We start from the raw sequence: 13,964 nt of genomic DNA, 5'->3' as shown, positions 1-13,964 counted from the left end.
TTTGGACCACCACGCTGCCTGCCCACCAGACCACGGAAAAGTCCAAATCTAGCAGGCATGCAGACGGGCAGATTGCCAACGGTGACCATCGATGGAGCGATGGTACGGAGGTTTGCACCGCCGCGCCACCACTCCGCCTAAAGTCACAATCAGGCGCTAAATGTGTAAGCTTTTGTAGAACAAGTTCACAAGTACTTTGACTGACTCCATCCTCAATAGTATATTTATGTTTCTGTAACTATGATGATTTCTAATTGGTATCATTCATTAAACTGCGTTCCTTATGCTCATGAATCTATAGAAAATTTGGAATTATTTATGTTAAAAACGTATTATAACTCTCCTGATTTGCAATTGAGCGCACTTCAGACATGAACAGGTCTTTACTCCAAACATCTGGAATTTGGAACAATTTAACCATTAGCAGATGCTTTACTTGCAACATTAGCACATGGAAGTCCATCCTGCTTAACTGAGGGTTGCATTTTAACTGGATAGCTCGCAGGTCGTAGCCATCAAATTTATAATTTATAATGTTTTCTAATCTCAAATCATACCCTCATTTGCATTGTCTCATTTTGAGTGACACAGCATGACACAGCCTATTAAAAACAAATTTATAATTGAAAATGTTCCTTAGAGAAAATTCAGTAGCATGAGGTGATCTTTCAGGTGTCCGTTAGAAGTTCTTCCAACTCTCCAGATCCGAAGTTTGTGATGAGAAATAGTTGTTTAAATCAGCGGCATTTTAATTTGTAGACTCCCCGATTACGATTCGTGTGTCTTAATCAGTGTTTAAAATTATTTCCTTGTTCCACTTATCTCATTCAAGAAGCCCCTTTTAGGACTCGTGTTTCTTTGCTAACGGCCAGTGGTGATTTGTCATTATGAAAACCATGTGACTGGGGTGATCCCTGTGATCATAAATGCCCAATGTACCCAAGTGTGGTTCCATTATTCAACCACTAGAAATCATGGAAATGTATTTAGGATTTCAGCACAAAACGAATAAAGGTCACATATTGGCAGTAAACATTTCACACTCATATCAAGATTGTGATTTAGGTATGTATATACAAAATAAAAAATGTAACGTAATCATATATTCAAAACTTAGTTTTTGCAAAAAAAGAATTATGTTAATATAGGAAAAAGATTGTTTCGGATTCTTCGACTACTTGATAGAAATGCTCTGGCTTTTCTTTCTGAATGAAAGGCACATACATCTTTTCTCATCTGCGGAGCTTTTGTATCGGATATGTGTTAAAATAAACTAAACGGTGGAAGTTAAAATTCGGAATGGCTCAGACAATCCAGATAGTCCACCTGGTCACTAGTCGACAAAAAGTTATGTTTAGTAAAAGAGGATGTGCCTCATCTTCAAGAATAGAGGGAGGTGAAAACAGTTTCTGTAATCTACAGTTCCTCCATTGGCTACATAACTGCTTCCGGTTCTATGTTAAACAGTAAGTCGTCATTTCCCCTTCGAACTTCAAGCAGTAGAGGAGATTCCTTCATCACCGCCTCCTGGAGCTCACTGGAGGTCATCAGCACGCGCCCATTCACCTTTACAATGATATCTCCATTTTGAATACCGCCCCTGTGTAAGCAAAGAAATACCAGTCAAAAAAACTAAGTATAACATAATGGGTTAATTAGTCAGTGAACATTACCAAACGAAATTGATAATCCATCGTACTTCATAGCGGGTCTACCTTATTCTCTGGAGTTCTATAACTCATTTGCATATGACATATTCTATTGCTCTGAATTGCTGTAGGTAACAACAACCTGGTTGTTTTCTAGGTATGGCTTCTAACCAACATCATGTGCAATACGAAGAAATCTTGAGCTGTATATAATGGGAAGAAGAAGTACAAATCAATCAATGCCTTTGCCACTGTATATTCAAAGTAAACAATAACTGAAAGTAGGAATCTCTGGCTCACTTTCAATGAACATGAATGCCATAATGGGGAACATCCTATGTGCAAGAAGCGCTCCTTCTTCTTGAGGGGTAAACTTATCACTTGTTTACTAGTGTTACATGGCGTTATTTCATAGCCATGTTAGAGAATCTCTTAGTATGCAAACAGCAAACCAAATGCACATTTTCATCAGAAAATGTGCAGATGGAAACAGGCAGTAAAAGACACAATTCTAAATTAAATTGATATGTGCTTATTGTGTCAGCTATATATACATTTCTACTATTAAAGGACTTACATCAATATTAGAGGTGTATCTTGTAAATGTATTAACTAAGATGATGTCTGGGTGCACTGGTCATCCTCAAAATTACATTCTTTTATGATTCCTCTGTGCAAATTCTTGTTGCGTTTTACCCTGCTCTTCATTAAAGAATTATTGATGCGGTTTCAAAATTAAAACGCAAATAAACCCATTCTTCAACATATGAAATGTGTTCTGCTCTGTACAGGTGCTACAGCGCGATTGTGCTTCTTCATTTGTAGGGGTGCATCATAATCACAAGTAGTTTTTCTTTTGTTGTGTTAACATTTGGTCATTAGGATGTGAAATGTAATAACGTGAAAAGGTGAAATGATAGAAATATTTCATACAATGTGAAGAGATCATGGCAATTGCGTTCTAAATTATGTAAATTCTAGTATTCGTTTATAGCCGATTAATGTAGTTTATTTACTGAAATGTCTTTATTTAAATGTGCACCATATTGATGTTTGCTAATGGGCGTGTCTTATGAGTTTGGTGTTGGAGTTAGGGACAGTGCCCTGGGGGTTGAGTTAGGAGAGGAGAGGAGATAGATGGAGAGAGAAGGAGCATCTTTTTTTTTTTAAGAGTTTTATATAGCACGAACTAGACCTGAGACATTGGGTGGGGAGAGCGCTTTACATGAGCACCAGTTTAGTTACAGAAGGACACATTCATTTTTGTTAGGCACAGGGAGATTAAGTGATTTGCCCAGAATCACAGGATGTTGAGCGCCGTTGCCGAGACTCAAACCCGGTTCCCCAGCTTCGAGGTTGACTGCTCTAGCTGAAAGGCTACATCCTCTCACCCATCTTAGAACAAGCTCTGTAGCTTTATGCTACATGACCCATGCAACGTGAGTGCACTTCTTAGGAAGTCTTCACGCGCTGACACCTTTTCCTGAACTTGCCTGGGAAATGCTAAGTAGGAATGTCACATTAGTAGAAGTGTGGGGACAGACTAATGCTTCTTACTTACGAACCCTGAATGAAGACTGATCTTGACGTGGGGGCACTTATTGCCTGTGTTCTGGTTTTGGAATTCGTCATTCTTTTCATGCTTCAGATATTGAATTTCGCCCGTAGGTTTGGCTTTGCATTAATACTGATGCACTTTTACAACCTCATCTTGAGGTGGTTGTATGTCCATTTATTTTTGGATTTGTAATAAATCAATTAACCTAGAACCTGGAGTCTGGGATTCTTCAGAGTCATGAGCTATTGTGTCTGTGAGCCTGTTATGAGAAAAACCTTCTCCCGTTTACACTTCTAAGCAGGGAAAAACAGGCCATTAACTAGGGAGAAAAAGGGACCGGCTCCATCACAGGTCCCAAAGATCGATTTCAGGTTCACCATTTATTGAAGCCAGTTGCTTTCTGCTTAGTATGTATTTTGTTTCATTTTGTTGCAACAGTTTCCCTGCTCTGATTCTTAATGAAACAGAGGTTCTTCCGCTCGTAATGGTAGCTAATGCAACTGCTGGGAAGAGACTTTTATCATAACAGAGACTCTGTTGCAAAAAACACCCAGGCAACACCCATGATAAATGCCATCCTGGGGCAGAGTAACGCAATGAGGCAATTTGCACTGTATTACTCTGGATTTATCAAGCCACTCAAGGTCAAGCACAGTGGCCCTACATGACTTGATAAATCCCATTTTGGGTTTATGTCATGCATGCACAACGTTGTGTGGTGCAAACGCAACGCAACGCCTAAATAAATATGGCCCCAAGTGTTCATTAGCTATGAAAGTAGAAGTGACAAACCGGCTAGAGGGCCTGTAGATAATCTTGGGAGTATCAAAGAATTGTCCATAAGAGTTATCCATTTTGTTTCAGGAGGTATTTAAAAAGAATTAGACAAGAATTTCTTGGATTGGTGACCTTGAAGGTAGTTTTTATGAAGTTATTTTTCATGGTTTTGGATCTTTGCTCGAAGTGGTCTGACGTTTGTGTATTGAAACTGTGACTACCACATAAGAGGCTGTATTCCTTGGAAATGTGTTTACATCCAAGAGATGACCCATGAGTTGCTTATAGATAATAACTATCAATTGTGTTCTAGGAAAATGTAGTAGTTGAAGGCCATTATACAACACGTGATTAATCTATCTACCACAAATTATCATGTCTGACAAAATCAGAGTTATTAGTTTGTAGAGGTGCCCCTATTAACTTAATAGAAATGGTTAGATACAATTCTAAATGAATCTCTGTTTAACCCCTGGAAACTATGGAAAAGGCTGCAGACAAGTCTCTAGAAGATTGTGTGGTACATTATATTGGTACTAAACAATATTAAAGTAACGAACACAACACATTAAAGTTCCTAATACAATATAGGTGGTTAGGAAAACTTCATGAGCAAAGAGACAAAAAAATTATTAAAATTGGATAAGGAAACCCAGTATTTAGATTTATAAAGTTTTAGAGTAAGAACAATGAAGAAAACAGAAAACATCAATTAAAGACAATGGTTGTGGTTGACCGAACAGGAGAACAGCCAGATTACCCTGGGTATCAGTAAAAGTTAAAGTGATACCTTCTTTTCCCCATCGGCCAGACAGAGTCATCTAAACATGTTTAAGGTACAGGAATGTACTGAGGAGGAGGTGTTGAGGTGTCGATCTAAAACTGTGCACTAGCCAGTGACAGGGGTGTGCAAACCTGCTTCCTGGTGGTCTGTTTTCATTTGGAAAACAGACCACCCTTTTTAGCGTTTTCACTCTCAACTTAGTGCAGACCTTTGCAAAGTTCCCTATTCAACATGGACCTAACATGCTTCCCCTTGCAGAGGTCTGACATTCCCTTTTCAGGTCAACACCTACCAAAAACAAGCATTGGCATAGCCAATAGGTCTCGCCTTTGGGACCTTATAAGTATTTAGTTATCCAGCACAATATAATTGGTGCAACAACATCAAGTGTTGCATGGCTAAACACTTATAAGGTCCCAAAAGCGAGACCTATTGGCTATGCCAATGCTTGTTTTATTTGTCAGGCAGTGCAAATTTAGTTTTCAACTGGTTGGTTAGTGCAAATTGGTTTGCCGAATTTGAAAGGGCGCCAATGTGATATAACCATATGTGGCAAGAACAGCCCAAACTATGTGAAATACTGCAGCACATTTTGTGATAGTATTACTTAATTATTTTGCACATGCTAACACTGACAAGGCAAAGCATTTACCTCAGTAGTACCAGGTTAACATTCAAATACAGCAATAAGCAACTGAAATGTGACCAGTAAACTTTGCAAATGGTCTTCCACTGAGTGGCAACACATGTAGTACATTATGGACCGTCTGAGCTAGAAACACATGTTTTTGTTAACCCTGGCAGATTATGCAGCAGATGAAGGTGTATAAGGGAAATGTAGTGAATCCATAATTATGCATAAAAAATCGGGGCTGCAGAAATGCGTAAGGGTATTGACTGAATGCAGTAACTAACTTATCCCCCTCTCCCCTCACACACACCCCCATCTCGGGCCCTCTTGTATTCTAAGTAGCTAAGAACGTGGACTCGTTTTTATAAAAAGCAGCATTTAAAGCCAATTTAAGTCTGAATAGTCACAGGTCACATGCGCCAAGGAAATGGAAACATTTATTAGGTGACTGGGCATGTTTGCTTTTGCCCTAAATAAGCCAGCGCTCTAGTACCGCCTGAGGGATGTCCCCTGTTGCCAAGGTCCCTGAAAGAGGCTTCATTTGAAGCATCGCGGTGCTGGGGAAAGAGCCAGAGCATTGTGCAGCCTGCGGAGGTTCACACACAGCTGCAGTGCTTGACTGACCCCGAAACACACACGAGGGAGACAAAAGATGAGAGGCACTTCTTACCTATTGTCTGGCGAGGACAATGCAGGCGACAAACCAGCCTTGAAGAATCCAACGGGATAAATGCTGGAAAGAAGTGGCCATTTTCAACATCCGATATTGTAGCTCAGGAGGTTAGGTACCCACCCCTGAGATCCAAGCGTGATTTTCAAGCTAATGGCAGCCTAAACGCATCCTTTCATCCTACTGAGTCCTGACAAGCAGAGAGCCAATTTCCCTTGTATGCTAATATTTTATACACACATACATGGGTTCTAAGAATAGAGCCGCAGCGCCGAGGATAGCAAGTTGGTTGTTTGCTGCGGGAGGGAGCACTTCTCCTGGCTCTCCCTCCTCTCTGTCATCTTGCACGGATCGTGTGTTCTCATTTCCCGAGGGGCCCGGTACGCTGCACAAGGTCCACGCGCACCTAATGCCCCACGGACTACACCTCCCAGGAGTCACCCTGAGCCCACACCTGCAGCAGGGCTCAGGCACCCCCCCCCCAACGACGCCTTAAGATCCCTCGCTGCACCCGCTCCGCGGGTGCCGCAGCGCCGAGGATAGCAAGTTGGTTGTTTGCTGCGGGAGGGAGCACTTCTCCTGGCTCTCCCTCCTCTCTGTCATCTTGCACGGATCGTGTGTTCTCATTTCCCGAGGGGCCCGGGACGCTGCGCAAGGTCCACACACACTTAATGCCCCACGGACTACACCTCCCAGGAGTCACCCTGAGCCCACACCTGCAGCAGGGCTCAGGCACCGCCCCCCCAACGACGCCTTAAGTTTGACCATTGGGCCAGGGAGCGCGTGGGAGAAGCCCGGGACAAGGGCGGGCCCTCTGTGGCCCTCAGAGGACTGAGTAGGACGGGACGGGGCCACCCCCTTTGGCTCTTGGTTATGAGGAGGTAAAGAAAGACTTTTGCTTCCTCTTGGTTCTCCGCTTCTTGACTTTGCCTTTCTCCATGGACATATTCCCTTCCGAAGCGTATTTTGGGTTGATAACCATTCAGTTACACCCAAAATCACACCATGACTTGCAAGGGGGATAATATAACCAGCTCAAATTTGTACAGTGCTAGAGAAGTCGATAAAGGTGTATCTCCCCAGCCCACACAAACAGTAGTCGCAGAGCATGCTCTTGCATGGTTAGATGATTTAAACACCCTGTGTAAAACCAAACATGCCTTAGTGGAATCGCCGCTTCCTGCTGATAGCCCCTGTGTGTCACATGATATTGCTAGCCCCCTGCAACCCTTGCCATCAACCAAAACACCCAACATTGAAAACACCCAAATGATAGTTTCCCCCCAATTTTCATCTGTTAAAAGGAAACGTAGTGGGATTAATCACATTGGGAATAATCAAAATTCCAAAAATTGTGCTCAAGCCCCACAGTTCCAGTCACCAATTCTCCCACGACTCCTGAGGCTGCTGAGACATTATTCATTCCAGCTTCTCCTCCACAGCGGGATTTATTATCCCTTATTGAACAACTGGTCAGCTCTATTATATCACCACTAATAGAAAAAATAAACATACTAGGGACAGGCTGACTGGAATGGAGGAAACCATCAAATCGAACTTTCTAGCCAATAAATGCAAAAAATGTTTCATAAAACCTAACTGTTCCAACCCACCTACTACTCCCAATGACCCCAAGCCAGTTACGCAAGACAAAAGGGCTTCAGACATCAAGTAACCATATTGGGTTGGAAAACATGGCGGCCGCTTGCTAGTGCGGCGCGCTCGTCTTTGACGAAGGTTCCTGCTGAAGTGCCCCAGAAGACGAATTAATCGCATCGGACACCACAGGCGGGCGAATGGCGAGATGACAAGCTAAGACGCTGCCAAACATCGGCGAAAACAGTGAGACCCTACCCGGAGGTGGGAGGCGAGACAGAGACGGCTTGGATCGGGTTCGGCAAGTGGAAAAGAGTGAGAGCGAGCGGGCGGGCGGGGCTCCCGGTGCTCCGGGAGTGTTGTGCTCGGCTGAGCTGCTCCGAGAAGCAGCGTGACTCGAATCAGCAGCGGTGGTTGAGATCTTGAAGCTACAGTGCTGCGGGAATATAACAGCGGACAGAGCTGCTGATATACTTAAAGACCGGGACCTTACCTGGCGGGAGGAGAGACGATCGGAGCAGGCTCGGGTCAGGCGGCACGTAGCGCTGTACGCTGCCGATAGTGAAGAGGGGGCAGACGGGAGCCTGGGAGCTTGTGCTAGAACCAAATTCAAGTTCGGTGGAGTGGAGGCAGCCTGAGCTCCTAGAAAACAACAGTGCTACATTAAAATAAAGGCGGATAGAGCTGACGATGTGTTGGGGGCAGGCTTTCCTCCCTGCACCCTACCGCTGGGGTGACGCAGCCGTGGAGCTCCGAAGAACAAGAAGGGCAGCAGTGCACGGCGTTTCTGCAAAAAGAGTGACAACAAGCATTCGGTGCGGTAAGGGGGACCAGCAGGGTGAGAAAGTGTTGAGCGCCTTGAGGGGTGAGGCTCAGTCTATTGACAGTCGGGGTCCTACAGATACACAAGATTGCTACCCTTCGCAGAACCTAGCCCTTACACCCAGAGTCTTCAGATTTAAGGCACAATTTCAAGCCCCCAGCCAGGCACCTAGTGAGACTTCATACATAAATACCGCTAGAACCCTGGGGAAGCGGAAGGCTAAGGGGAAAGGGAAAGGTAGCAATAAAGATAAAGAATCAGTTGCCCCTGCAGGTCCCAGGGACACAGGCCAAGCACAAGTAACCGAAAGAAGCCCAGAGGAACAGTCCCTCACAGAGTCAGAGCCAGAACTTGAGCTTGAGGTAGCAACCGACACATTACAACCCCCAGTCTCAAGGGTACCGAGAAGGGGTAAGGGGTAAGGGATATCAGCTACGTTACACCGGTCCGAAGGAGTTACCACATAAGGCAAGTCTGAGTAAAGGGGATAGCAAAACAAAACCTAGCAAAAATCTCCCGAATCACACCTTCACTGAAGTCCTATTTCAAGGTCCTGCCCCAGGTCCTAAACATAAATCAAGAGCCCCAAAAACCTGCTAGCACACAAATTGTACCCACATCAGTTGACGATATTGAACCTATAACTATTTCTACAACTATACTCAGCAACTTGGGGGAAACCGAAGAGGAAGTAACAGGGGCAGAAGAGTCAGCTAGCGGTGTAAAGATGGGGGATCCAGCAGAGCGAGTTGCTAATGCAACACCCCCTCTGGGCCAGCAAGCCTCTACCTCAGCAGCAGGAAGCGAGCCAAAGGAGTTTGATCAATCTAGTGGGAGTCGCGAAGAAAATGATAGCGACGATACCCTCCAAGCTATACTTCTCAGTATGAGGGAAGAGATCAGAAATGGGTTTGAAGAGTCGAAAAAAAGCTTCGAGGAATCGAGACAAACTCAATCAGAGATCCGCACAATGTGCAAAAACTTAGAGTCTAAGGTAGATGGTCTCTCATTAAGAACCGGAGGCTTAGAGGACTCTGTTGGCGAGCTTAAGGTAAAATTGGAGCGTGCTGAGGGGAAGATTCAGATATTACGACGGGAAGGTAATACAGTTAAAGAGAGGGTGGAGTCTCTCGAAATTTTTTCTAAAAGGAATAACTTGAGACTTCTAAAAATTCCGGAGGGGAAAGAAGGAGGAGACTTAAAGAGCTTTGTAGCAATCACACTAAAAGACTCTCTCAATCTCTTTCTTGTCTGAGATAGAAACAGATATCCAGAGGGTACACCGGGACCCATTTCGTCTTAAATCAGGCAGAGATAAACCAAGGAAGATCCTGGTGAATTTTCTAACATATTCACTGAAAGAAAAGATTCTGAATCTAGCCCTGAAAGCCAAGACCTTGAAAGCCTCAGACTTCTCTTTTGAAGTGAGGTCCGACCTGTCTAAAACCACACTAGACAGGCAATGGGAATTAGGCCAACGGATGGAGAAGTTCAGAAGTCTAGGAGCTACCGTGCAATTGAGATTCCCTGCTTTCCTAAGGATAATGTACAACAACAAAATGTATAATGTTAAGTCTCCTTTCGAAGCTGATGAGCTCCTAGTCACTATTGGTGAACACGCAAACCCCTCAGACGCGTGTAAATAAACCTAGTAAAATAATAGAGGAATCTGTAAAAATTTCTCTTTTAAAAAAAAGGAGTTAAAAAAGAGATAAGGAAAAAAAAAAGGGTGGGGAAGCAATCACTAACACTTGGGTGAGGAAGCAAAAAAAAAAAGAAAAAGGGAAAAAAAATATATAAATAAAGGGGAAATAATGATAGAAGAGGGATATAAAACACAAAAAAAAGTGAAAAAGGAAAAAAGAAAAAAAAAAAGAGGATAAGATAAAATAATACACAAACTTTTCACTAAAACGTAGGAAATCAAAATAGTATTGGGTGACATATAAATAAATGGCTATTAGTACGGGAACTTCACTATAGACCTCAATCCCCTGTAAACTTACGGTCAGAATCTTTGAGTTACACTAGGCTGCAATGGGGCCTATTTGCAATCCTTACATTCTCGCCCAAACTCACCTTGGTTATTCGAGGATCATCAGTAGTAACAATATGTAATAATGTAATAATATAAATACCAGATAAGTAATTAAAACTATGGTTCTACTAATTGCTATTCGCCACCGCTTATATATTAAATATAATGACCGATAAGAGTGATATTAGGGCATGGAACAGGAACACGTCAGAGACGACAAGCTGGCAATACATCATGCCAGAGTAAGTTGGGGGGGTTTTCCAGGGGTGGGAAAGGGAAGGCAAAATATAAAAGTCCTCATAAACCGAATTCTATAATCACGAAGAATATGGATCCAATGATGTTTCAAAGCTGCTGTTTGGCCAAAATAGAAAGAGAGATAGCTAATGACAGGCAATCTTGCAAAAAAAGTACCAGAGCTGAGGGTTGGAAAACTATGTTAAAGAGCCTAAAAATTAAAGACAGATATTAAATTCCTATCCTGGAACGTAAATGGTCTGCGAGTTAGGGCGAGGAGGAATAGAATCTTACAGTACTTACGAGACTCACCCGCGCAGATCATGGCGATTCAGGAGACACATTTAAACAAACAAGAGATTACAGATATACTTAAAAAACTCAAATGGGTTGATAAATCTGTAAGTACGGACCATAACGCCAGTATTCGTGGTACTGCCATCATTTTTAAAAAAGCAGCAAGGGCTCAGATCACGGACTGGAAAACAGATGCGAGCGGCAGATGGCTGATAGTCAATGCCCAATTATACTCGAAGGGTTTTACCATTACTAGCTATTATGGACCTAACCAGGACGATCCTTCTTATCTGAATATTCTGCAGAATCATCTGATCACCTGTTCTGACCCCATAATATGGGTGGGAGATTTCAATCTTGTCCTAGATCCAAAATTAGACAAATCTCCCACTTCCAGGGCCGTAGCGCACAGCAACATGAGGGATACACTTCTTAGATGTATGTCGAATCTTGGCCTAAACGACCTATGGAGACAAAGAGCTGGTAAAGCCATGGGAGCCTCTTTCCACAATTACAAATATAGACATAAATCACAAATTGATTATGCCCTATTCAGCCTCTCTCTTAAAGACCAGGTTAAAAACATAACATACCTGCCTCTGCATCTTTCAGATCACTCTGCTATTCTTTTCTCAGTAAAACTAGAGCAGAAATCCACTCATCCATCTTGGTCCTTTGACCGAACAATTTTATTGGAGGAAGAGGAGAAAGATTATCTGATACATGAAACTGTCTCCTTTTTAGAGCAAAATTTAGGCTCTGCCTCTTTGGTCATCGTATGGGAGGCCTGGAAAGCTTTTATAAGGGGCTGCATTACCGGCAGGGCCTCATACAGGAGAAAGAAATATGGGGAGGCAATTCTACATATAGAGCAAGAACTGACCCGCTTGGAGTCATCAGATCAGTTCTCCTCAGATAATCAAGAGGAGAAAATAGAATTAAAAGCTAAGTTAGATACATTATTGCAAAAGAGGCTAAATAAAAGATGGCAGGCAAGTAAACTTGCACATTTTGAATATGGCGAATCTGCTGGAAAATTGCTGGCCTGGAAAATAAAAGCTGACCAGTCCAGAAACTTTATTAAAGAAGTGAGGGTCACTGGGGAAGCCACTAGTAGGTTAACAGATACGGACATCGGTGAAGCCTTTAGCGAGTTCTTCCGGAATATCTATACAGAGGAACTCAATGACAATTTAGACGAAAGGAACGAATGGCTGGATAATATAACTCTCCCAGAATTGAAAAGCTCCCAAATTGAAAATATAGATAAAGAAATAACAGAAGTAGAAGTTGCTAACACTATCAAACAATTAACACAGGGTAAGGCCGCGGGACCGGATGGTCTCCCAGGAGAATTGTATAGGGTACTTAATCCCACTCTCACTCCAGTCCTTACGAATCTTTTCAACGACATACTGATTAGAGGGGAGCCACCACCAAGCTCCTGGGGGGAAGCGAATATAGCCTTAATATTAAAAATAAGCAAGGACCCAGCCGAGTGTGGATCATATCGCCCAATCTCGCTTCTCAATAACGATTATAACATTTTTACGTCAATTTTGGCAGCGAGACTGGGAAGCGAGATTGGATCAATTATCCACCCTGACCAAAAGGGGTTCATTAGAGGCCGGCAATTGGTTGACCTAACTTACGATCTGGTGGGAGCCGCGGATATCGCCTCAACTTTCGGCCTACCCCTGGCTATCATGACCCTCGACGCCACAAAGGCGTTCGATAGGGTAAACTGGGCATATTTAAATCTAGTAATGAAAAAATTCCATCTTGGTCCCAAATTTTGTAGGGTTATAGGCTTATTATACAATAATCCCAGAGCATCCCTACTAATAAATGGTACGCAAACAACTCCTTTTAAAATTAGCCGAGGAACAAGGCAGGGTTGTCCCCTATCCCGTCTCCTTTTTAATTTATATGTAGAACCGTTTGCACAGTCTATCAGGGAGGATATTAATATTCCACACTTCACTTTTTCGGGCTGGGATAAGAAGGTCGGACTCTATGCCGATGATATACTCATTTATACAACCGATCCCACGTTGGCATTCCCTATAATTATAAAGAAAGCGGAGGATTTTGGAAAATTCTCAGGATATGAAATAAATGCAGGGAAAACGGAAATTATGGTCTGGAACATTCATAATCTTCAACTCCCGGTACAATCCTCAATGAGGTACCTGGGAGTTACAATAACTAAAGACTTAGAACATCTGGCTCAAAACAACTTAGCCCGGATCTCCCGCGAATCCCAATCCTTGATGAAAGCTTGGTCCTTTCTCCCGCTTACCATCTACGGGAGAACCAGCCTGATAAAAATGAGTATTTACTTTCATTTTCAACTCCATCCCGCTAACTTTTGATACCAAACAGCTTGCTAAATGTCAGCAAAACATCAACTCATTTATTTGGGGATATAAATCCAGCAGGCTGGCCTGGAAAAAATTGAGAAGGAGAAGAGAAAAAGGGGGGCTCGCATTGCCAGACCTGGAATACTACGCCTGGGCATTTCATTTGTCCCATTCCAGGATGCTACTCAAGATCTCCTGGGAAAATGCAAATGGGCTTATGTATAAGGCAATGTTACTGGGTTCGGACCTTCCAGTGAACGGTTTTCTCTTCAAGTTCGGCCATCAGAAGTTATTTAAAAAAATTAGACTAAAGTCACTACTGGGCACTATAAAAGAATGGTCTCAAATTAAATCCAAGGCTGGGATAGGATATCTATCCAAACATGCTCCGATTTGGGACTTACCCGAGCTACCATCACAAGAAGCCAATGCAGTTAAAAGAGTCCTACTAGATGCAGCTATAACACAGTGGGGGGAACTGCTGGTAGAAGGATCAATTATGGAATGGGATACTTTCAAGCACAGGGTAACATCATCACTC

The 13,964-nt window shown here is 42.9% G+C and overlaps 1 protein-coding gene across 1 annotated transcript in view; it reads right to left on the bottom strand.

Annotated features, from left to right (window-relative positions):
* Positions 1-1,056: 1,056 nt before the first annotated feature.
* HTRA3 (HtrA serine peptidase 3) overlaps positions 1,057-13,964 on the bottom strand; it is a 241,653-nt gene continuing 228,745 nt past the window's right edge. The window contains exon 9 of the mRNA XM_086964137.1: positions 1,057-1,600. Within this exon, the coding sequence (XP_086820263.1) occupies positions 1,435-1,600 (166 nt within the window). The 3' untranslated portion in view covers positions 1,057-1,434. The remainder of the gene's footprint in view (positions 1,601-13,964) is intronic.

This window comes from Lissotriton vulgaris, chromosome 3_2, assembly GCF_964263255.1.
Source record: "Lissotriton vulgaris chromosome 3_2, aLisVul1.2, whole genome shotgun sequence".
NCBI lineage: Eukaryota > Metazoa > Chordata > Amphibia > Caudata > Salamandridae > Lissotriton > Lissotriton vulgaris.
The sequence above is the reverse complement of the archived record's forward strand: the minus strand, read 5'-3'. Positions and strand labels throughout refer to the sequence as shown.